This window comes from Oncorhynchus masou, chromosome 6 (genome assembly GCF_036934945.1).
Source record: "Oncorhynchus masou masou isolate Uvic2021 chromosome 6, UVic_Omas_1.1, whole genome shotgun sequence".
In the NCBI taxonomy this organism is placed as follows: Eukaryota; Metazoa; Chordata; class Actinopteri; order Salmoniformes; family Salmonidae; genus Oncorhynchus; species Oncorhynchus masou.
Window position 1 is genome coordinate 55,660,547 of NC_088217.1, and position 23,557 is coordinate 55,684,103.

At 43.1% G+C, this 23,557-nt stretch overlaps 1 protein-coding gene across 1 annotated transcript in view; it reads left to right on the forward strand.

The window, feature by feature from the left end:
* The first annotated feature begins 2,059 nt into the window (after positions 1-2,059).
* Positions 2,060-23,557, forward strand: part of LOC135542317 (dnaJ homolog subfamily C member 16-like) — a 28,821-nt gene continuing 7,323 nt past the window's right edge. Inside the window, exons 1-12 of the mRNA XM_064969198.1 lie at positions 2,060-2,158; positions 2,862-3,079; positions 8,477-8,543; positions 8,878-9,020; positions 9,387-9,565; positions 9,985-10,169; positions 13,022-13,126; positions 13,214-13,372; positions 13,530-13,660; positions 18,995-19,172; positions 19,284-19,466; positions 20,177-20,253. Coding sequence (XP_064825270.1) covers positions 2,901-3,079; positions 8,477-8,543; positions 8,878-9,020; positions 9,387-9,565; positions 9,985-10,169; positions 13,022-13,126; positions 13,214-13,372; positions 13,530-13,660; positions 18,995-19,172; positions 19,284-19,466; positions 20,177-20,253 — 1,586 coding nt within the window. The 5' untranslated portion in view covers positions 2,060-2,158; positions 2,862-2,900. The remainder of the gene's footprint in view (positions 2,159-2,861; positions 3,080-8,476; positions 8,544-8,877; positions 9,021-9,386; positions 9,566-9,984; positions 10,170-13,021; positions 13,127-13,213; positions 13,373-13,529; positions 13,661-18,994; positions 19,173-19,283; positions 19,467-20,176; positions 20,254-23,557) is intronic.

Consider the following 23,557-nt stretch of genomic DNA (forward strand, 5'->3'; position numbering starts at 1 on the left):
TCCCTCTCTGCTTTCAGTTTGTACATATCATCCAACTTGTGTTGAAGCTCACACAGAACACATTATTCCTCCTCTGAGAGACTTTCAACAGGCTTTTGAACAAGAGAGGTGGTCTTTGTAATTACACTTTCTTCTTCAGCTCTCCTCGTCTTGGCAAGAATACTCCCATATTTTCTTAAATATGTTCCAATCTCATATTTGAAAAGCTCCCAGTTATTATTGTGTGAATTGTCATTTATAGCTTTGTTCCAGAAGTGTGTAATTAAATTGTTTATCTCCCTCTTGACCAACTCATGTTTTAATATGGAACTATTAAGCTTCCAGTAAGATGCTCTGCCAAGGCCATTATCAGAGATAAACAGTTTAATGTCAATATAAATAGCTCTATGATCAATCAGTAAGGGGAGTGGCCAGGATGTTAACAGAAATACCCTGTTTATCAAAACATTTAGACACCAGACAAAAATCTATGTGTGATTCAAATCAAATCAAATGTATTTATAAAGCCCTTCTTACATCAGCTGAATTCTCAAAGTGCAGTACAGAAACCCAGCCTAAAACCCCAAACAGCAAGCAATGCAGGTGTAGAAGCACGGTGGCTAGGAAAAACTCCCTAGAAAGGCCAGAACCTAGGAAAAAACCTAGAGAGGAACCAGGCTGTGAGGGGTGGCCAGTCCTCTTCTGGCTGTGCCGGGTGGCGATTACAACAGAACATGGCCAAGATGTTCAAATGTTCATAGATGACCAGCAGGGTCAAATAATAATAATCACAGTGGTTGTCGAGGGTGTAACAGGTCAGCACCTCAGGAGTAAATGTCAGTTGGCTTTTCATAGCCGATTATTCAGAGTATCTCTACCGCTCCTGCTGTCTCTAAAGAGTTGAGAACAGCAGGTCTGGGACAGGTAGCACATCCGGTGAACAGGTCAGGGTTCCATAGCCGCAGGCAGAACAGTTGAAACTGGAGCAGCAGCACGGCCAGGTGGACTGGGGACAGCAAGGAGTCATCAGGCCAGGTAGTCCTGAGGCATGGTCCTAGGGCTCAGGTCCTCCAAGAGAGAGAAAGAAAGACAGAAAGAATGAGAGGGAATTAGAGAGAGCATACTCAAATTCACACAGGACACCGGATAAGACAGGAGAAATACTCCAGATGTAACAGACTGACCCTAGCCCCCCGACACATAAACTACTGCAGCATAAATACTGGAGGCTGAGACAGGAGGTGTCGGGAGACACTGTGGCCCCATTTGACGATACCCCCGGACAGGGCCAAACAGGCAGGATTTAACCCCACCCACCTTGCCAAAGCACAGCCCCCACACCACTAGAGGGATATCTAGGATGTGGGCGACCTTCTTAACATCCTTGATTTCTATGCCTGCAAAGTCAATATTTTCATAGCGTTGTCGCTGACCATTTTCTCTGGCATCAGACCTTGTATTGATGAGCCTGGAAAGAGTGGAGATAGCATCATTATTGGCAGCAGCATCAAACATTCCTTTCTTGGAAAAGAAAATCCTCGTCTGACACTGTAAGAGTCATAGAGTCTGTCAGGCCAGTATAGGTTTGGCAGTTGTCAATCAAAGCATTTGCCTCCTGTGTAACGACATTGGATGATGCCTGAGCATTGCTAGCTGAGGAGGTATTAGATTTCTCTTTCTATCAGCGTGCTATGACATTTAGAAAAATATAATATTAAATCATCAATAATCTGGGCGAACTCCACCTTCAGCGGCCCCGTCCTGTCCCCGGTAAGATGCCGCCCTGGGCGGCCGCCCATGTCGACCGTACCTCTATGTTTAATATAACACACATACATTCATTATTAATTTCGGTTGCCTATCCTGACGTGAAGTTTGTTCTATAGAACAAATGTGTGTGCCATATAAGTATTTGATTCTAGCCACAAAATTAAGGAAATTAGAAGTGGGGGGGGGGAATTCTGTCAGGAGGAAGATTTTCTGCACAACACCTGTCAGACAACATATTGGATGTCACCCGTCGTTAACCCCAAAGAAGAAGAAGAACTCACTCTCCAGTACAGTAGGTGGCGCTGTATACAAATGTGAAGAAGCAGCAGCATCTGTAAACGTTAACTAGTATCCAAAATCAAATTATATCAGTCGACATGATGACAAGTTGATTTTGTGACTGATTCAGGTCTAGTATTTTTTACAACATATTTTGTAGCTATTTAGCAATATATTTTCATGTTGCATCGCTGTCTAGATAAATAGGTAGTGTAGACATGACTTGGCCTTCTAACGTTGGCTAGCCAGAGTAAAGGCAAAAACTGCTAATACAGATGAAATATTTGCTGCTAGCTGGGCAAAGAGCTGGAATAGCCAGCGAGCGAGCTAGCACATTCATTATCTTTCACTCTGCCTTATTTAGTTAGCTATCAGAGTAATGTGTATAGCTAACTAGTTATAAAAGCTACACTCGTATTTTGTTTGGCCAGCTGTCAGGAATCTAACGTTATCTAGCAAAACATCGACCAAATGCAGCTAGCTATATTAGCTGTAGTAGCTAATGTTGATCATGTCAATAATTATACCTCGCTAACTTTGGCTAGATAGATTGGAACTAGCTGCTGGCCAGGTGGGGTCATTTATGCCAGCCTTAGCAAAACTTTTGATTGTTGTTCAGTGCCAAACCGTGGCTCATTAGAGAAACTCATTGACCGAGTTGATGCAGGTGAAGTGTCTCAACGACACAACTGAAACCATTTAACAACACCGCAGAACTGCACCGCTGTATTGAAATGAAAGTGATTACAAATATTTTCAGTTAGAGGTCCAACAGAACTGAGTCATATGATATGAATGTATCTTTTTACTTTCATTTCTTCCTCCTGACTCAGGTTGCAGATTTAGAGACGTTGGGACAGGGAGGAGAGGAGATGGGGGGATTGTGTAGGCCACTCCAGGCCTCTATGGTCTGGCTGGCCGTTCTCCTTCTGCTGCTGGGGGAGATGGTGAACACAGCCCAGGAGTTTGACCCCTACAGAGTCCTGGGGCTCACCAAGAGCGCTGGTCAAGCAGAGGTCAAGAAGGTGTACAAGAGGCTGGTCAGAGAATGGTGAGTTGGAAACACCCTGCTACTTTTTGTCTATCATACTATGAATAGGTTTGTGTAACGTGTGGGGCCTCTTACAGATGGATGTGTGTTTGTCTCCAATAATGTCTGTCAATAGGGTAGGGCGATTACCAGACCAATTGTCGGTCTGCATAGTAGGGGCCAGAGTGTTATAGGGACCACTAAGTACTTTCGGCCGGCAGATGCACAATTCTACACTGACCTTTTTTACAAGCAGCGTGTGTGCACCTAAGTTGGAAAAATGTATGCACACACACAAAGAAATGTAATAAGGTAATAAAGCTGGAATCCTTAATTTTTTTAGGCGCACTGTTCCTAAATTAAAATTCCAGGTCACACAGCAAAATATTTTGGAACATATGCGACTAAAATGGAAGCACTGTCGAGCCCTGTCTTTCTTTCTCTTGAAGTATCACATTTACATAAGTATTCAGACCCTTTAATCAGTACTTTGGTTGAAGCACATTTGGCAGCGATTACTGCCTTCTTGGGTTCAGTCTTCTTGGGTATGACACTACAAGTTTGTAAAACCTGTATTTGGGGAGTTTCTTCCATTCTCTGCAGATCCTCTCAAGCTCTGCCAGGTTGGGTGGGGAGCGTCGCTGCACAGTTATTTTCGGGTCTCTCCAGAGATGTTTGATCGGGTTCAAGTCTGGGCTCTGGCTGGGCCACTCAAGGACTGTTGGAGACTTGTCCTGAAGCCACTCCTGCATTGGCTTGGCTGTGTGCTTAGGGTCATTGTCCTGTTGGAACGTGAACCTTCACCCCATTCTGAGGTCATGAGCGCTCTGGAGCAGGTTTTCATCCAGGATGTCTCTGTACTTGCACCGTTCATCTTGCCCTCGATCCTGACGAGTCTCTCAGTCCCTGCTGCTGAAAAACATCCCCACAGCATGATCCTACCACCACCATACTTCACCGTAGGGATGGTATTGGCATATTGATGAGCGGTGCCTGGTTTCCTCCAGACATGACACTTGGCATTCAGGCAGAGAGTTACATCTTGATTTCATCGGACCAGGGAATCTTGTTTCTCACGGTCTAGGCGTCATTTAGGTGTCTTTTGGAAAACTCCAAGCGGGCTGTCATTTGTATTTCACTGAGGAGTGGCTACCGTCTGGCCACTCGACCATAAAGGCCTGATTGGTGGAGTGCTGCAGAGATGGTTGTCCTTCTGGAAGTTTCTTCTATTTCCACAGAGGAACTCTGGAGCTCTGTCAGTTCTTGGTCACCTCCCTTCTCTTCCGATTGCTCAGTTTGACCAGGCACCCAGCTCTAGGAAGAGTCTTGGTGGTTACAAACTTCTTCCATTTAAGAATGATGTAGGCCACTGTGTTCTTGGGTACCACCAATGCTGCAGACTTTTTTGGGTACCCTTCTACAGATCTGTTCCTCGACACAATCCTGTCTGGAAGCTCTACTGACAATTCCTTCAACCTCTTGGGTTGGTTTTTGGTCTGACATGCACTGTCAACTGTGGGACCTTATATAGACAGGTGTGTGCCTTTCCAAATCCTGTCCAATCAATTGAATTTACCACAGGTGGACTCCAGTCAAGTTGTAGAAACATGTTAAAGATCATCAATGGAAACAGGATGCACCTAATCTCAATTTCGAGTCTCATGGCAAAGGATCTGAATACTTATGTAAATATTTTTGATTTATTTCACCTTTATTTAGGCTAGTTGAGAACAAGTTCTCATTTACGACTGTGACCTGGCCAAGCTAAAGCAAAGCAGTGCTACACAAACAACACAGTTAGACATGAAATAAACAAGCGTACAGTCAATAACACAATGGGGAGAAAAAAGTTTGCAAATGGCGTGAGGAGGTAAGGCAATAAATTGGCCATAGTAGCGAAGTAATTACAATTTAGCAAATTAACACGAGTGATCAATGAGCAGATGGTGATGTGCAAGTAGAAATACTGGTGTGCAAAAGAGCAGAAAAGTAAATAAAAACTATATGGGGATGAGGTAGGTAAATTGGATGTACAGCTGCAGCGATCGGTTAGCTGCTCAGATAGCTGATGTTTAAAGTTAGTGAGGGAAATATGTCTCCAGCTTCAGCGATTTATTTTTTTTATTTATTTTTTATTTTTTTGCAATTCGTTCCAGTCATTGGCAACAGAGAACTGGAAGGAAAGGCGGCCAAAGAGGTGTTGGCTTTGGGGATGACCAGTGAGATATACCTGCTGGAGCGCGTGCTACGGGTGGGTGATGTTATTGTGACCAGTGAGCTGAGATAAGGCGGAGCTTTATCTAGCATAGACTTATAGATGACCTGGAGCCAGTGGGTCTGGCGATGAATATGTAGCGAGGGCCAGCCGACTAGAGCATACAGGTCGCAGTGGTGAGTGGTATAAGGGGCTTTGGTGACAAAACGGATGGCACTGTGATAGACTGCATCCAGTTTTCTGAGTAGAGTATTTTTTTTGAGTATTTTGTAAATGACATCGCCAAAGTCGAGGATCGGTAGGATAGTCTGTTTTACGGGGGTATGTTTGGCGGCGTGAGTGAAGGAGGCTTTTTTGTGAAATAGGTAGCCGATTCTAGATTTAATTTTGGATTGAAGATGTTAAATATGAGTCTGGAAGGAGAGTTTACAGTCTAGCCAGACACCTAGGTATTTGTAGTTGTCCACATGTTCTAAGTCAGAACCGTCCAGAGTAGTGATGGTAGTTGGGCGGGTGGGTGCGGGCAGCGAACGAATAGTATGCATTTGGTTTTACTAGCGTTTAAGAGCAGTTGGAGGCCACGGAAGGAATGTTGTATGGCATTGAAGCTCGTTTGGAGGTTAGTTAACACAGTGTCCAAAGAAGGACCAGATGTATACAGAATGGTGTTGTCTGCGTAGAGGTGGATCAGGGAATCACCCGCAGCAAGAGCGACATCATTGATGTATACAGAGAAGAGAGTCGGCCCGAGATTTGAACCCTGTGGTACCCCCATAGAGACTACTAGCTGTCCGGACAACAGGCCCTCCGATTTGTCACACTGGACTCTGTCTGAGAATTAGTTGGTGAACCAGGCGAGGCAGTCATTTGAGAAACCAAGACTGTTGAGTCTGCCGATAAGAATTCGGTGATTGACAGAGTCGAAAGCCTTGGCCAGGTCGATGAAGACGGCCGCACAGTACTGTCTTTTATGGATAGCGGTTGTAATATCGTTTAGTACCTTGAGCGTGGCTGAGGTGCACCCGTGATCAGCTCGAAAACCGGATTGCACAGCGGAGAAGGTATGGTGGGATTCGAAATGGTCAGTGATCTGTTGATTATCTTGGTGTTCGAAGTCTTTAGAAAGGCAGGGCAGGATGGGTATAGGTCGATAACAGTTTGGATCTAGATTGTCACCCCCTTTGAAGAGGGGGATGACCGCAGCAGCTTTCCAATCTTTAAGGATCAGGCTTTGCAGATCTTTCAGAACGTCTGCTATCTGGATTTGTGTGAAGGAGAAGCTGGGGAGTCTTGGGCAATTAGCTGCGGGGAGTGCGGAGCTGTTGGCCGGGGTTGGTTAGCCAGGAGGAAAGCATGGCCAGCTGTAGAGAGATGCTTCTTGAAATTCTCGATTATCATGGATTTATATCGGTGGTGACAGTGTTACCTAGCCTCAGTGCAGTGGGCTGGTGGGAGGAGGTGCTCTTTTTCTCCATGGACTTTAGTGTTCCAAAACGTTTTGGAGTTAAAGCTACAGGATGCAAATTTCTGTTTGAAAAAGCTAGCCTTTGCTTTCCTGACTGACTGCGTTTATTGGTTCCTGACTTCCCTGAAAAGTTGCATATCGTGGGGACTATTCGATTCTAGTGCAGTCCGTCACAGGATGTTTTTGTGCTCGTCGAGGGCAGTCAGGTCTGGAGTGAACCAAGGGCTATTTCTGTTCTTAGTTCTAAATATTTTTGAAAGGGGCATGCTTATTTAAGATGGTGAGGAAATTACTTTTAAAGAACGACCAGGTATCCTCGACTGACGGGATGAGGTCAATATCCTTCCAGGATACCTGGGCCAAGTCGATTAGAAAGGTCTGCTTGCAGAAGTGTTTTAGGGAGGGTTTGACAGGGATGAGGGCTGGTTGTTTGACCGTGGACCCATAGCGGATGCATGCAAATGAGGCAGTGATCGCTGAGACCATGATTGAAAACAGCAGAGGTGTATGTGGAGGGCCAGGATAATATAAGGGTAAGGGTCAGGATAATATCTATGAGGGTGCCCATGTTTACGGATTTAGGGGTGTACCTGGTGGGTTCCTTGATAATTTGTGTGAGACTGAGGGTGTCTAGTTTAGATTGTAGGACTGCTGGAGTGTTAAGAGTATCCCAGTTTAGGTCACCTAACAGAACGAACTCGGAAGATAGATGGGGGGCAATCAATTCACATATGGTGTCCAGGGCACAGCTGGGGGCTGAGGGGGCCTATAACAGGCGGCAACAGTGGGAGACTTATTTCTGGAGAGATTAATTTTTAAGATTAGAAGCTCAAACTGTTTGGGCATAGACCTGGAAAGTATGACAGAACTTTGCAGGCTATCTCTGGAGTACATTAGAACTGCCAAAGGGGAGTTGCATCTTGACGGAAAACGTTGTAGTTTGGTATGGAAATCTCAGATGTTTTGGTGGCCTTTCTAAGCCAGGATTCAGACACGGCAAGGACATAAGGTATTTGTTTTAATGCATTTGCCAAATTGTTTTTTGCTTTTTCATTATGGGGGATTGTGTGTAGATTGAGAACCATTTTTTATTTAATCCGTTTCAGAATAAGGCTGTAATGTAACAACGTGGAAAAAGTGAAAGGGTCTGAATACTTTCCAAATGCACTGTATATCCAGTTCCAGTGAAAGTTTGGACACACTTACTCATTCAAGAGTTCTTTTTATTTTGACTATTTTCGACATTGCATAATAATAGTGAAGACATCAAAACTATGAAATAACACATAAAAGAATCATGTAGTAACCAAAAAAAGTGTTAAACTAATCTAAATATATTTTAGATTTTACGTTCTTCAAAGTCGCTACCCTTTGCCTTGAACTCTGAAGCATTTATTTGGGCTGTAATTTCTGAGGCTGGTAACTATAATGAACTTATCCTCTGCAGCAGAGGTAACTCCTTTCTTTCCTGTGGCAGTCCTCATGAGAGGCAGTTTCATCATAGTGCTTAATGGTTTTTGCAAATGCACCTTAAACGTTCAATGTTCTTGAAGTGTTCCTGGTTGACTGATCTTCATGTCTTAAGGTAATGGACTGTCATTTCTCTTTGCTTATTTGAGCTGTTCTTGACGTTCTTGACTCTGGCTGTTTTCTTTCAGCTCGAAAAAGTGTATTTCTACTGGTATGGGCGTTTTTAAATGTCCTTCTGCTATAAGTGTCTCTTTGCTCTGTGTTCAAGGCACCCAGACAAGAACAATGATCCTGGGGCTGAAGATATGTTCATCAAGATCACTAAGTCCTATGAGGTAAACTAGTTTCACTTACCAGACACACATGCAGACAAAAATCTTAAATGTTTAGATTCTTGTTTATTCAACTAACATGGCTACATGGCATGCACTGGGTGTGTGCACTACAGATTTTAACACAGCACAAATCTAACACCTGGCTCAACTAATCAAGAGCTTGACTATGCTGGTGCTGAAGTGTTGTGTGAATGCTGGGCTTGTACAAAAGCCTGCACATCCTGACCCTGTGGGTCTCCAAGGATCTGAATTGTAGAACACTGCTCTATTTAAACTCTATAGTCAGGAGGAGGAGAGGAGTTCATAACAAAGTTTGATTGGATCCCTCCCTCAGATCCTGGGGAATGTGGAGCGGCGTGATAACTACGACCGCTACGGACAGATGGAGGAAAACAAGCAGGGTCAGCACCAGCAGGGCTTCAACCGACACTTCCACAACAGCTTCTATTTCGACGAGTCATTCTTCAATTTCCCTAGGTCAGTGCAAAGGAAAAGATACCACGCAATTTTTGCAACTCATTTGCCAATCATGTTGTGTTGTATCCCTTGCAATGACTGTGATATGTGCTGGTTTTTACATACCTTAATTGCACTGTTGCTCTGGGTAAGAGCATCTGCTGAATGACCAAAACGTAAATATATTCCCACTTTGAGGGGTCCCTGAATTGATTGGTCCCTGAGGCCATTTTGAAAGATACCGTATCAAAGCCGCCTCTATTTTTCTGTCTGGGGTATCCATGACGAAGGCTACATGCAAAACACGCATTGGGTTTAGTAGTAAAGAAGCATATTTAATCAACTTCCATTGTCCTCCAAGAGTGGCTAAATCTTCTCTTCCCCCAGGTCAGGCCGAGACTTCTCCGACAGCAAGTATCTGCTCGACCACGCAGGGTTCAACAGTAAGGTGCTGCCTGACAGCTTCAAGCGGCCCTACCTGATCAAGATCACCTCCGAGTGGTGCTTTGCCTGCGTTCACATCGAGCCAGTCTGGAGGGAGGCAGTACAGGAGCTAGAGCCACTGGGTATGAAGTCGGCAGACTTCCAGGAAGTCCATGGTTGTGTCCCAAATGGCACCTTATTCACTATATACTGCACTACTTCTGACCTGGAACAATAGGGCTGTGGTCATAAGTAGTGGACTCTGTAGGAAAAGGGTGCCATTTGGGATGCAGTACATGTCTTTCACTAAGAATCCGTTGGGGTCAAATCATGATTTGAAGGTTCTTAAATTCATTCACTGATGTGTGGTTTGTAACTGGTGGAGAAACTAACCATTGACAGGAGAACAACAGGGGAAATGGGCTGAAACCTATTAGTCAGTGGTGACTCAAATGAATCAAAACATACAGTACATTGTAATCTGTTGAATACAACTGTCTCTTTGCTTCCCTCTACTGTCCACTGGTATGTAACAACCTAATGAATGGTGTCCATCACTCAGGTGTGGGTATCGGCATTGTTGACATTGGTTACGAGCGTCGCCTAGCCAACCAGCTGGGTGTCCATCGCACGCCATCCATCCTGGGTGTGGTCAATGGTAGAGTGACCGTGTTCCACTACTCCGTGGTCAGAGAACACCTGCGACAGTTTGTAGAAGACCTGCTACCTCAGAGGCTGGTGGAAAAGGTAGGCCTGCTGTTAACAATATTGCAACGTATCCAGTATGATTTATAGTAATAATAATGGATGCTAGCGAGCAAGCTGGGTGTCAACAGCCAATCCAGTAGAGGCTAGACGCTATAGTAGGCTTTGATTGGTCAATCCTGATGCAATATCGCTGAGAATTCAGCTTTCCCCAACTTAGGTCCAGCCCTATTCACACTCTCTCGCCCATGTTCGGATCGCCCAACAGTCTCCTGCCCATTTCACTTCCCTCCATTGAAAATGAATGGCTTCCGATGTTTTTTTGCCACCTATAGTGTTCAGTTAATCAGCACCATTATAATCAATAGTCAGAAACACCTCAGACAGTTTGTAGTGGACCTGTTGCCTCTGAGGCAAACAGGTCCAAAATAATAGCTTAAAGGGCAACTCCACCACTTTTCAACTTCACTCATTATCTTCAGCACCAAACCAATGTCTACATATATGTTTATTTGATCTGTGTTAAAAGATAAGGTCCTAAAAAATGCTTCTCTGTGACGTCACAGGGTAAGGTTAAGTAAGAAGCATTTTCAGAACCTGCAATGATTTTTTTCTAGCAAGAGGGAGGGTATTTCCTTGTTCCCCACATCACTGTGAATCTCATAGTGTTTGAAAATACATTTTTTTAATGTTACTTTTGATGTCATCGAGTAACTTTTTAACATAGTTTTTTTCTACAAAGCATATACACTACTGTTCAAAAGTTTGGGGTCACTAAGAAATGTTGTTTTTGAAAGAAAAGAAAAAACAATTGTCCATTTTTAAAATAGCTTAAAATTGATCAAAAATACAGTGTAGACATTGTTAATGTTGTAAATGACTACTGTAGCTGGAAACGGCTGATTTAAAAAATAAAAAAAATGGAATGGAATAGGTGTACATAGAAAGCCAGCATCCCGGAGTCGCCTCTTCACTGTTGACGTTGAGACTGGTGTTTTTTGCGGGTACTATTTAATGAAGCTGCCAGTTGAGGACTTGTGAGGTGTCTGTTTCTCAAACAAGACACTCTAATGTACTTGTCCTCTTGCTCAGTTGTGCACCGGGGCCTCCCACTCCTCTTTCTATTCTGGTTAGAGCCAGTTTGCGCTGTTCTGTGAAGGGAGTAGTACACAGCGTTGTACGAGATCTTCAGTTTCTTGGCAAGTTCTCGCATGGAATAGCATTCATTTCTCAACAAGAATAGACAGAGTTTCAGAAGAAAGTGCTTTGTTTCTGGCCATTTTTGAGCCTGTAATCAAACCCACAAATGCTGATGCTCCAGATACTCAACTCGTCTAAGGAAGGCCAGTGTTATTGCTTCTTTAATCAGCACTGCAGTTTTCAGCTGTGCTAACATAGCTGACGGTTTTCTAATAATGAATTAGCCTTTTATAATGATAAACTTGGATTAGCTATCACAATGTGCCATTGGAACACAGAAGTGATGGTTGCTGATAATGGGCCTTTGTATGCCTATGTAGATATTCCAAATATCAGCCGTTTCCAGCTACAGTAGTCATTTACAACATTAACAATGTCTACACTGTGTTTCTGATCAATTTTATGTTATTTTAATGGACATTTTTTTAATATTCTTTCAAAAACAAGGACATTTCTATGTGACCCCAAATGTTTGAACGTAGTGTATATGCTCCATCTTCACATATGTAGACACTGGTTTGGTGCTGGAGATGATGAATATGAGGTTGAAAAGTGGCACAGTTGCTCTTTAAGCTACGGTGCTTTTCATTCCAAAGTTATGCAAAGGGATATGTGAATACTTTACTCATATATTGTGTATAATTGCTACAATTACGCAGTATCTGTAATACATATTGTAGGTTTCCTTTTTTGCACTGCATGCCATAAAATATAGTGCATTTGCAAAGTATTCAGACCCCTTGACTTTATCCACAATTTGTTACATTACAGCCTTATTCTAAAATGGATTAAATTGTTTTTTTCCCTTCATCAATCTACACACAATACGCGATAATGACACAGTTAAAACAGGTTTTTAGACATTTTTGTAAATGTATTAAACATATAAATAAATATCACATTTACATTTACACATTTACATAAGTATTCAGACCCTTTACTCAGTTCTTTTTTGAAGTACCTTTGGCAGCGATTACAGCCTCAAGTCTTCTTGGGTATAACGCTACAAGCTTGGCACACCTGTATTTGGGGAGTTTCTCCCAATTTTCTCTGCAGATCCTCTCAATGTCTGTCAGGTTGGATGGGGAGCGTTGCTGCACAGCTATTTTCAGGTCTCTTCAGACCTTTTCTCCAATCTGAGGTTCTGAGCGTTCTGGAACAGGTTTTCATCAAGGATGTTTGTACTTTGCTCTGTTCTTCCCCTCGATCCTGACTAGTCTCACAGTCCCTGACTCTGGAAAAACATGACATGGACTGCCAACTGTGGGACCTTATATAGACAGGTGTGTGCCTTTGCAAATCATGTCCAATCAATTGAATTTACCACAGGTGTACTCCAATCAAGTTTTAGAAACATCTCAAGAATGGAAACAGGATGCACCTGAGCTCAATTTCTTGCTATGGCAAAGGGTCTGAATACCTATGTAAATACATTTTTTTTTTAGTTTCTCGCTTTGTTGTTATGGGGTATTGTCTGTAGATTGAGGATTTTTATTTATTTAATACATTTTATAACAAGGCTGCAACGTTACACAATGTGGAAAAAGTCAAGGGGTCTGAATACTTTCCGAATGCACTGTATGAATAAATATAAATATTATATATATATATATATATATATATATAAAGCATTTTAATCGTTCCTGAACTTAATAAGTTGTTCCATTTGATCTTGTTTTATTTTTCTTTGTCAGGTAACAGATAAGAACTATGTGTCCTTCCTGGGCAGCTGGCATGTAGAGAACAATCCCAGTGTGTTGCTGTTTGACCAAGTGCCTGCAGTGCCTCTGCTCTACAAGGTAACACACACCGAGCGTGTCTGTGGAAAATGGGTATCTATCTAGTCATCAGTCCAACAGCTTACCCTTCTCTCTCCCTCTCTCCAGCTCACAGCGTTTGCCTTTAAGGACTATGTGCGGTTTGGTTACGTGGACCAGGGATTGACAGAGACATCCAGACTACTGCATCAGTTCAACATCAACAGCTATGCTCCCACAATGCTGCTGTTCAAGGAGAACACTGAGCAACCTGCTGATATTATACAGGTAAACTCATGGACCAGTATTAAAATAGTTGCATGCGCTGGCTCTAGATGACTTATTCTGTTTTGGTGTCAGAGATAAATGGGTCAGAACCACAAGACTGCCAGTTGAATACCTGATCATTGAATACACTCTCTCTCTATCCCCCCCCCCCCTCCAGGCTAAAGGGATGAAGAGACAGATCATGGAGGAGTTTGTGTCCAACAACAAGTACCTGTGTGTCCCTCGGTTGGTCAACCAGCATCTGTTCGATGAGCTCTGCCCCATCAAGCAGTTCCACCGGCGCAGGAAGTAAGAACCAACTAAATCCGGCCTCTGATCTTAAAGGTCCAATGCAGCCGTTTCTATCTCCATATCAAATAATTTCTGGGATAACAATTTAGTACCTTATTGTGATTTCTATTAAAATGGTCAAAAATTAACAAGAATTGCTTCTTAGCAAAGCGCAATTTCTCAACCAATAATTTTGCGAGGACTATATGGGAGTAGTCTGAGGGGGAAACTGAAAACTAGCTGTTATTCGCAGAGAGGTTTGGAACTCTCTTTCTTATTGGTCTATTAATTGGTGATGTCAGGCTTGGCCCAAAACTCCATCCCTTCAAAACTGGGTGAAATTTTAGGATGTCTTTTCAAACAGCTCTCACACTGAAAGGGAATTATCATCTTTTTTCAAATTTCACAGTATTATTCCAACCTCACTGTGGAAATATTCAATAAAATATACAGTTTATTTGGTACACCACCCTGTTCACAAATGGTTCCCTCCTAGAAACAGTGAGTCACATGGCCGTGGCTTGCTATATAAAGCAGGCAGACTGGCATCGAGGCATTCAGTTACTGTTCGATTGAATGTTAGAATGGGCAAAAGGAGTGCCATAAGCGACTGAGTGTGTATGATCGCCAGTGCCAGGCGCGCCGGATGTAGTATCTCAGGCCCGCCTCCTGGGCTTTTCACGCACGACAGTGTCCAGGGTTTACCAAGAATGATGCGACAAAAAATAAATAAACATTACAGTCCTGTGGGCGAAAACAGCTTGTTGATGAGAGGTCGAATGAGAATGGCAAGGATCGTGCAAGCTAACAGGCTGGCCACAAACAGGAAAATAACTGCGTAGTAAAACAGTGATGTGCAGAACGGCATCTATTGCAGCAGACAACTACACTGCGTTCCACTCCTATCAGCTAAAAACAAGAAGTGTCTCCAGTGGACATGCAATCACCAACACTAGTCAATTGAGGAGCGGAAAAACATTTCCTGGTTCGACAAATCCTGGTTGCGTAATGCTGATGGCCGAGTCTGGATTTGGTGTAAGCAGTATGAGGCCATGGACCCATCCAGCATGGTGTCAATGGTGTAATGTTGTGGGGAATGTTTCCGTGGCACACGTTCGGTCCCTTGATAACAATTGAGCAACGTTTGAACGCCACACCATGTAGAATCCACGCCCCAAATAATTTGGGCTGTTCTGGAGGAAAAGAGGTCCTACCCGGTAGGAAAGAAAATCACGTTTTTGACTGCACTGGGCTTTAATATCCACACTAGTACCACTTAGAACAGGCCTGGGAAATTATTTTCCATGGAGGGCCACATTAGAATATATTTTTGCCATCGCAGGCCAGAATCATATAACAGGATTATACATCATGTGTGTGATTTTGTTGGCATATCTGGATGTGATTTACAGAAGAGATATGTCAATTATTTTACTTTAACATGCACAGAAATAAACCACATCCATATTTTCCTTTTGGAAGGTATTTCATTATTAATCATGCAATGAACTACACGGAGGGAAAGTCTCTGATGGGCATTGACTAGAGCAGTAGAGTCAGGTATAGTTTCTTCGCTTTGCGCAGGATTGCTGAAAGGTGAGAGTCAGTAAGAGAGGATCTGTGCCTTGATTTGTTATATTTCATCACTGAAGATGTTTGTTCACATACATAGGTTGACCCAAACAGTACAAACATGTTCTGAGCATGACTCCTAATCTTTGAAAGGTTTTGTTCATCGACAGATGCGTAGAACCTCGTCAGTGACATTGTTTTGAATAGTTCTCCAATCACTGCATCAGACTGAAGATCGATAAGCTCAAGTTGCAGACGAGTGGGTGCGTGTTCCACATTGAAGGAGAAAGGAGAAGAAGCCAACAGGATGTCATTTTCCAATACTTGAAATCCTCAAAACGACAGGAAAACTGACCGTTCAAAGCACGCAGCAGCGATGTACAACTTCTCCCACTGGTCATCTGATGGGGAACAGACTAGTAGTGTCGGAAGGTGGGTGCGATTGTTGGCTTCTACTTGGCGGGTCAGGAGGAGTAATTTTCCCCTGAAGGCTTTGACAAGGCTATACATCTGATGTGCAAAAAGGCTTTTCCCTTGTCGTTTGGAATTCCGTTCATTCATGAGGGCCATGATGTCCACGGTGAAGGCATAATCAGCCAACCATTCTTGATCTTGCAGTTGAGGGAAATCGTTTTGCAAAAGAAAGGAAATCTCCGACTTCAGGTCCCCCACCCTTTTTAAGCACCTTCCCCAAACTCCGCCATCTCTCGTTTGCGTGGTCGGGGTGATCTGCATGACCCGACTCTCTTCCAACAGTGAGACAAACTGCCTGTATAGTTTAAAGATTTTGCTCTTATGAAGTTTACCACTTTAGTGACTGTATCCACATGGCTCATTTTCAGAACACATTTACAGAGCACCTCCTGATGACTAATGCAATGCAGGAAAATAGGTTTTGGATCTGGGTTCAGCTCTGCTACTTGATCTTGTATCCTTTTCAAAAGGCCAATGTTTTTTTTTCCTGTCAAGTTTTGTCACCCATCAGAGGTCACACTGGAAAACTTTTCAAAACTCAGTCCCAGCTTTGCTACACACGTATTAACCTCCTCCAATCAATCTTTCCCTGTGGTTGTGCTCTTCATTGACTGCACTGAAGCAAGCTCCTCTGTAATTTCAAAGTCTGGGGATATGCATCATAAGAATATCAACAACTGCACCGTGTCACGTGCCTCACTGCTCTCGTCCAGGGCCAAGGAGAAATAGGTCAAATCCTTTACCTTGTCTTTTCGCTGTGCCGAATACAGCAGGTCTAGACCTTGCAGTGAAATGCTTACTTATGAGCCCCTAACCAACAATGCAGTACAAATAAGAAATGAAAGTAACACATAATTAAAGAGCAGCAGTAAAATAACAATAGCGAGACTACATACAGGGGGGTACCGGTACAGAGTCCATGTGCGGGGGCACCGGTTAGTCGAGGTAATTGAGGTACATGTATGTAGAGTTATTAAAATGACTATGCATAGATGATAACAGAGTAGCAGTGGTGTAAAGGGGGTTAGGGCAATGCAAATAGTCTGGATAGCCATTTGATTAGATGCTCAGGAGCCTTATGCCTTGGGGGTAGAAGCTGTTTAGAAGCCTCTTGGACTTAGATTTGGTGCTCTGGTACCGCTTGCTGTGCGGTAGCAGAGAGAACATTCTGACTAGGGTGGCTGGAGTCTTTGATCATTTTAGGTCCTTCCTCTGACACCGCCTGGTATAGAGGTCTTGAATGGCAGGATGCTTTGCCCCAGTGATGTACTGTACATCACTGCGGCAGGGTAGCCTAGTGGTTAGCGCGTTGGACTCGTAATCGAAAGGTTGCAAGTTCGAATCCCCGAGCTGACAAGGTACAAATCTGTCGTTCTGCCCCTGAACAGGCAGTTAACCCACTGTTCCTAGGCCGTCATTGAAAATAAGAATTTGTTCTTAACTGACTTGCCTAGTAAAATAAAAAAAATAAAAAATACCAACCACCCTCTGTAGTGCTTTACGCTCTGAGGCCGATCAGTTGCCATACCAGGCAGTGATGCAACCAGTCATGATGTTTTCGATGGTGCAGTTGTATAACCTTTTGAGGATCCATGCCAAATCTTTTCAGTCTCCTGAGGGGGAATAGGTTTTGTCGTGCTCTTCACGACAGTCTTGGTGTGCTTGGTTTGTTGGTGATGTGGACACCAAGGAACTTGAAGCTCTCAACCTGCTCCACTACAGCCCCGTTGATGAGAATTGGGGTGTGCTCAGTCTTCTTTTTCCTGTAATCCACAATCATCTCCTTTGTCTTGATCCTGTTGAGGGAGAGGTTGTTGTTGTCTTGGCAACACACGGCCAGGTCTCTGACCTCCTTATAGGCTGTCTCGTCGTTGTCTGTGATCAGGCCTACCGCTGTTGACATCGGCACACTTAATGATGGTGTTGGAGTCATGCCTAACGTGCAGTCATGAGTGAACAGGGAGTACAGGCAGAGACTGAGCACGTACCTCCGACGGGCCCCCGTGTTGAGGATCAGCATGGCGGATATGTTGCTACCTACCCTTACCACCTAGGGGTGGCCTGTCAGGAAATCCAGGATCCAGTTGCAGAGGGAGGTGTTTCATCCCAGGGTCCTTTAGCTTTTTGATGAGCTTTTGGAACTGTTGTTCCATATTCTCTGCGACGTCCTCAACATGCCGTGTCACTGTTCGCCTTGACAGGGAAACAACTCTTTTTTGGCGGGGCAAAGTATTGCTGCAGAGTCGATTTTTAAATATTCTTTAATGAACTCACCCTCAGAATGGCTTGCTATGTTTAGCAATTTTGTGGGACAGTACATGGCTAGCTCTCGCAATTCTGTTTGCTGAATTCAGTTTTGTAAAAAGTCCTTGCTGCTTTTGCAAATGAGAAAGCAACTCTTTCAATGTACTTGCCCTCTGCTCAGAAGACACATTCCTATATTTCTCTGCATGCTTCATCTGGAAGTGTCGGGACAAGTTGTAGTCTTTCAAGACAGTGATGCTCTCTTTGCACACTAACCACATAGCTTTCCCTGATACCTCAATAAAGAAATATTTCAACGTCCACTCTTGCTGGAACACGCTACATTCATTGTCTACTTTCCTTTTTTTTGATAAAGCAATTTTTTGCGCATTTTCTATCTAGCTACTATTTGTAACTGATGTGTGTGTGTGTGTGTGTCAGCCTGTCAGTTACTGTCGGTCCTCGTGCAGTTGTTATTTATATGTGCATTCAAGATAAATGTCCCACAAGCCATGGTAGTTAAATCTTTACACAAAGGCGAGTTGTCATTTGGCTTTTAATTTGAATAACAAATACTTTTTTCAAAACTTTACTATCACAAATTCTTTGATCTGAGCAGGATTCCACTGGCTGTATTGAATCAGGTCGCGGGCCGCATATGGCCCAAGGGCCATCGTTTGCCCAGGCCTGACTTAGAATGAACTCATGTTTTGGGCATGTATTCTTAATTCTAAGTGGTATGCTAATGTGGACAGAGCTCGCCTCTCTGTCTTAGGTCGTTTTATTGCAGCCTCACTGTGCACTGCACAACTTTTTTTGTGGTTCCTGAGATGTTCAACACTTCTATACGTGTTGTGAGATCTTATCATCTTTGCAGCATGACTGCAATAAAGACTCTCGGATTGGCATGCATTCTGAGTTCTAAGTGGTATGCTAGTGTGGTTATTGGAACAAAGCAGAAAGACACGTTTCTGATCCTTAAGGAAAATAAAGTAAACCTTCTCTCTCTCTCACTCTCTCACTCTCTCACTCACTCTCTCACTCACTCACTCACTCACTCAGGTACTGTGTGCTGCTGATCACTGGTGAAGAGCCAGGGTTTGTCCCTGGTAACCAGGCCTTCCTGACCTTCGCCTCGTCCAACACTAAAGACGTCCTGCGTTTCACATACGTCTACCAGAGACAGCAACAACCACTGTGTCAGGCCTTGCTCCACAACCAGGCCCCACTGTTCGCACAGGTTAGTAATAAACACATGCTTTGCTTACAATACACACCCACCAAATGGGCAATAAGGTATATCGTACAGTACGCACACATTATGCGCTCGTGTTTGATTGCACCATGACAGGTGGTGATACTGGAGAGGAGGAGCCCGGGAGGTAAGGCTGTGTACCGGTCTGTGATTGGTGGATGGAACGGCAGTGACGATGATAAGACCCGCCTCCACGAGCAGCTGGAGCTCCTGCAGAGAGACCCCTCCTACCTGAGCTATGACACCACGCTACCTGAACTAAACAACGAATTGTCCCCTGTGAGTCTCTCACTCACACACCTGGTACACACACACACACACACCTACACACACCTGCCTACCTGAGCTACAGGTAACTGCCAGAATTAAAGGAAATAGGGCGTCTTAATAGGGCATTGGGCCAGAACAGTTTGAATGCACCTTGGCATAGATGCTACAAGTATCTGGGATGCGATACCCATTATTCCACGAGCAATTCCATAATTTGGTGTTTTTGTTGATCGAGGAAGAAAAGCTGTCTTGGGCGACCCTCCAGAATCTCCCATAAGTGTTCACTTGGGTTGTGATCTGGTGACTGAGACGGCATGGCATATGGTTTATATCGTTTCATGCTCATCAAACCATTCAGTGACTTTGTGCCCTGTGGATGGGCGTATTGTCATCCTATGGGGGCATAGCCATGGTAGCCAAAATAATGGTTTGCCCAGAATTTGTATACATGACCCTAAGCATGATGGGTTATAATTGCTTAATTAACTCAGGAACCACACATTTGGAATCACCTGCTTTCAATATTCTGTGTACCTTTTTTACTCAAGTGTTAACTGCCAAAATAATGGTTAACTGTATGATGCTACACTACCTGAACTAAACAACGAACTGACCCCTGTGAGTCACACACACATGCACACCTGGTACACACACACACCTACCTACTATGACAGGTCTCTACCTGAACTAAACCGCAATTTCTCCTTACCCAACTCTAGATGTTTCTGATTCAGTGGATCAATGCAGCTTACGATTATTTCCTTCAAATCTATGATGACCTTCTCTTCTCCAACTGGTAAGATATTTCTGTATTTGATCCGTTTTCATTTGGGTTAGGTCAGCGGTTCCAAAAACTAGGGGATGTGACCTCGTATGGCAGTTGCCTGATATGAAAATGGGGTCACGGGAAAATGTCCAAAAGCCGGATGAAATTTAAGAATATATATATATGTATATATATATATGTATATGTAATATTGTCTTTGTATCTCAGTCATTGTAATGTGGTTCACCTTAGAAATAAAAATTTAAAATGATTCAAATCTAAAATACATAATTCAACCACTGAGAGCACCCTTAGATCATGGGAGAAGGCGGTACGTGTATCATACCGACAGTGAATGGCTAGGTCCGCTACGTTGCTGCAAAATGGACTGTTTCCTTACACCACCATCCTCCGTTAGTTCGGTGGCTACTACATTAAGTGAAGCCGAGGCAACTCGCCATCACAAAAGCAGAAATCGTGCTCAAACATGATGAAACCTACCTCAAATAAACCTACCTCACTAGCATAATAATAGTAGAGAGAGATTTATTTCAGCTTTTATTTCTTTCATCACATTCCCAGTGTGTCAGGAGTTTACATACACTCAGTTAGTATTTGGTAGCATTGCCTTTAAATTGTTTAACTTGGGTCAAACGTTTTGGGTCGCCTTTCACAAGCTTCCCACAATAAGTTGGGTGAATTTTGTCCCATTCCTCCTAACAGAGCTGGTGTAACTTAGTCAGGTTTGTAGGCGTCCTTGCTCGCACGTGTAATTTCAGTTCTGCCCACATTTTCTATAGGATTGAGGTCAGGGCTTTGTGATGGCCACTCCAATACCTTGACTTTGTTGTCCTTAAGCCATTTTGCCACAACTTTGGAAGGATGCTTGGGATCTTTGTCCATTTGGAAGACCCATTTGCGATCAAGCTTTAATTTCCTGACTGATGTCTTGAGATGTTGCTTCACTATATCCACAATTTTCTTTTTCTCATAATGCCATCTATTTTGTGAAGTGCACCAGTCCCTCCTGCAGCAAAGCACCCCCACAACATGATTCTGCCACCCCCGTGCTTCACGGTTGGGATGGTGTTTTTCGGCTTGCAATCTTCCCCCTTTTTCCTTTTATACTTGCGTACTATTGTTTGTACAGATGAACGTGGTACCTTCAGTCGTTTGGAAATTGCTCCCAAGGATGAACCAGACTTGTCAAGGTCTATAATTGTTTTCTGAGGTCTTGGCTGATTTCTTTAGATTTTCCCATGATGTCAAGCAAAGAAGCACTGAGTTTGAAGGTAGACCTTGAAATACATCCACAGGTACACCTTCAATTGACTCAAATGATGTCAATTAGCCTATCAGAAGCTTCTAAAGCCATGACATCATTTTCTGGAATTTTCCAAGCTGTTTTAAGGCACAGTCAACTTAGTGTTTGTGAACTTCTGACCCACTGGAGTTGTAATTAACTGAAATAATCTGTCTGTAAACAATTGTTAGAAAAATGACTTGTCATGCACAAAGTAGATGTTCTCACCGACTTGCCAAGACTACAGTTTGTTTACAAGAAATGTGCGGAGTTGTTGAAAACCAAGTTTTAATGAATTCAACCTCAGTGTATGTAAACTTCCAACTTCAACTGTAGCCTACTGCATATTAGAAAGTGTAGCCCTAGTCGATGCTGTTGGTTCATTGATTATGCAGGGCGGCTTACAGTTAGCTTATAATTGTAGTGAATTTGTATCTGATTCTGAATAGCCTAGTAATCTGAGTTTTTGTAATATTTTCATAATCAATAGTCTGACATGACTTTTTAGCTACAGAATATCTCACCGCCATGCGTTTCCAACTCCTCTCTTTTTATTCCTTTCTCAAGGGCGCAGAGGGTCTGTCAACAGTGAAATGTGCCTTGTTGTGCAAAACATGTTACTATCGTCACCTGTCTTACAGCGAGCGCATGCTCCTCAAAGCAGTTGACGCATGGAGTGAAATAAATGTTCTATTATTTCTCAGCTGCTCATATTATCCACAGCTCAACTAATATACCGAAGTAGCCCATCGAGCATCATTGGGAAACGGACAGTCAGAAAATCCCGCGGCCTCCATTCGCTATTTGAGTGCATACAGATGACATGTCTTTTTTCCCCCTGTTCCTGCCAATTTGATAATGGGGCATTTCTAAATCTAGGCTAATGTGACATATTAGTAAAGACAAAATTCAATTGAGAATAGTCTGACAGGTGAAAATATCATCACTTGATGAGAGAACTGCTGTGCAGCCTGAGGCAAGCAACAGACTTTCTCAAATCATCAATAGCATATAGTCACGTCATGCAGCTGTGGTGGAATATTCGAATCAAGTGAGCGAGACTTTGTCATTTCTTCAAACAATCATCTTGATTTAATATAAATTATTGCAATAATGAAACCGGTGACCCCACACTCCGAAGTGTGTGTTGCCGAGTGCTTAAAATCATATATATAATACATGGGCTTTTTTATATAGGGGACCTCAAAATGCTTTAATCATGGCTGCACCCCCCCTTATGCAGATTGGGCACCATAAACCATTCTGGGTTCATCCTGTCGTTTATCTGCACATGGGTGTTAATTTACTCCTCAAAGTTTCCCATGAGCAAGGATGAGAGCCAACACGGAAATGTTTGTTCTATTCCTTCAGGCTATCTCGGGTCACACACATCTTATCTATGAACGCAGGCTTAGTCCGATCAGAGACATATGTCTCACATGCACCACTAATCACAGAATGGAATGTGGCTGGAAAGTTTATCACCAAGCCATCACTTAATCAGTTGCCAATCCAAGCTTCAAAGTCTCCTCTGTTCAATCAGAATGAAGAGAGTTCTATGAAAGCTACTCCATTGCATGAAAACAACCATTAATTAAAACGGTATCATAATATTGTAATTTTGCTACCACACAGCCCATATATGTTTTGATCTCTAAGACATTCTAAGGTTTGTATCATTCGCAACCAGTGTTCCCTCAAACAACCAATGCTGTGCAAACTCGAACGTTGTGAAAATTCCAGCATGCGTTGACTGTCAACACTGAGGCTGTACCCGCTTTAAGTTAGTTTTAACAGTGGCCAAGTAGGCTACTATGGCTTTTTGGTCATAATGTAGGCCTACCAGAGTGGCCTACCATCAAAAACAGTGTAGAAAATGCATCACATAACATTTTAACATGGCTGTACTATCATTCAGCCTACAGCAGCAGCCAATGTGTGGTGTTCAATGTAGGCCTATGAGACTTTTGAAAACAACACGCAGGACTTGACATTTACCTATTTATCTACTTGTAAGGTGACTGAAAATTT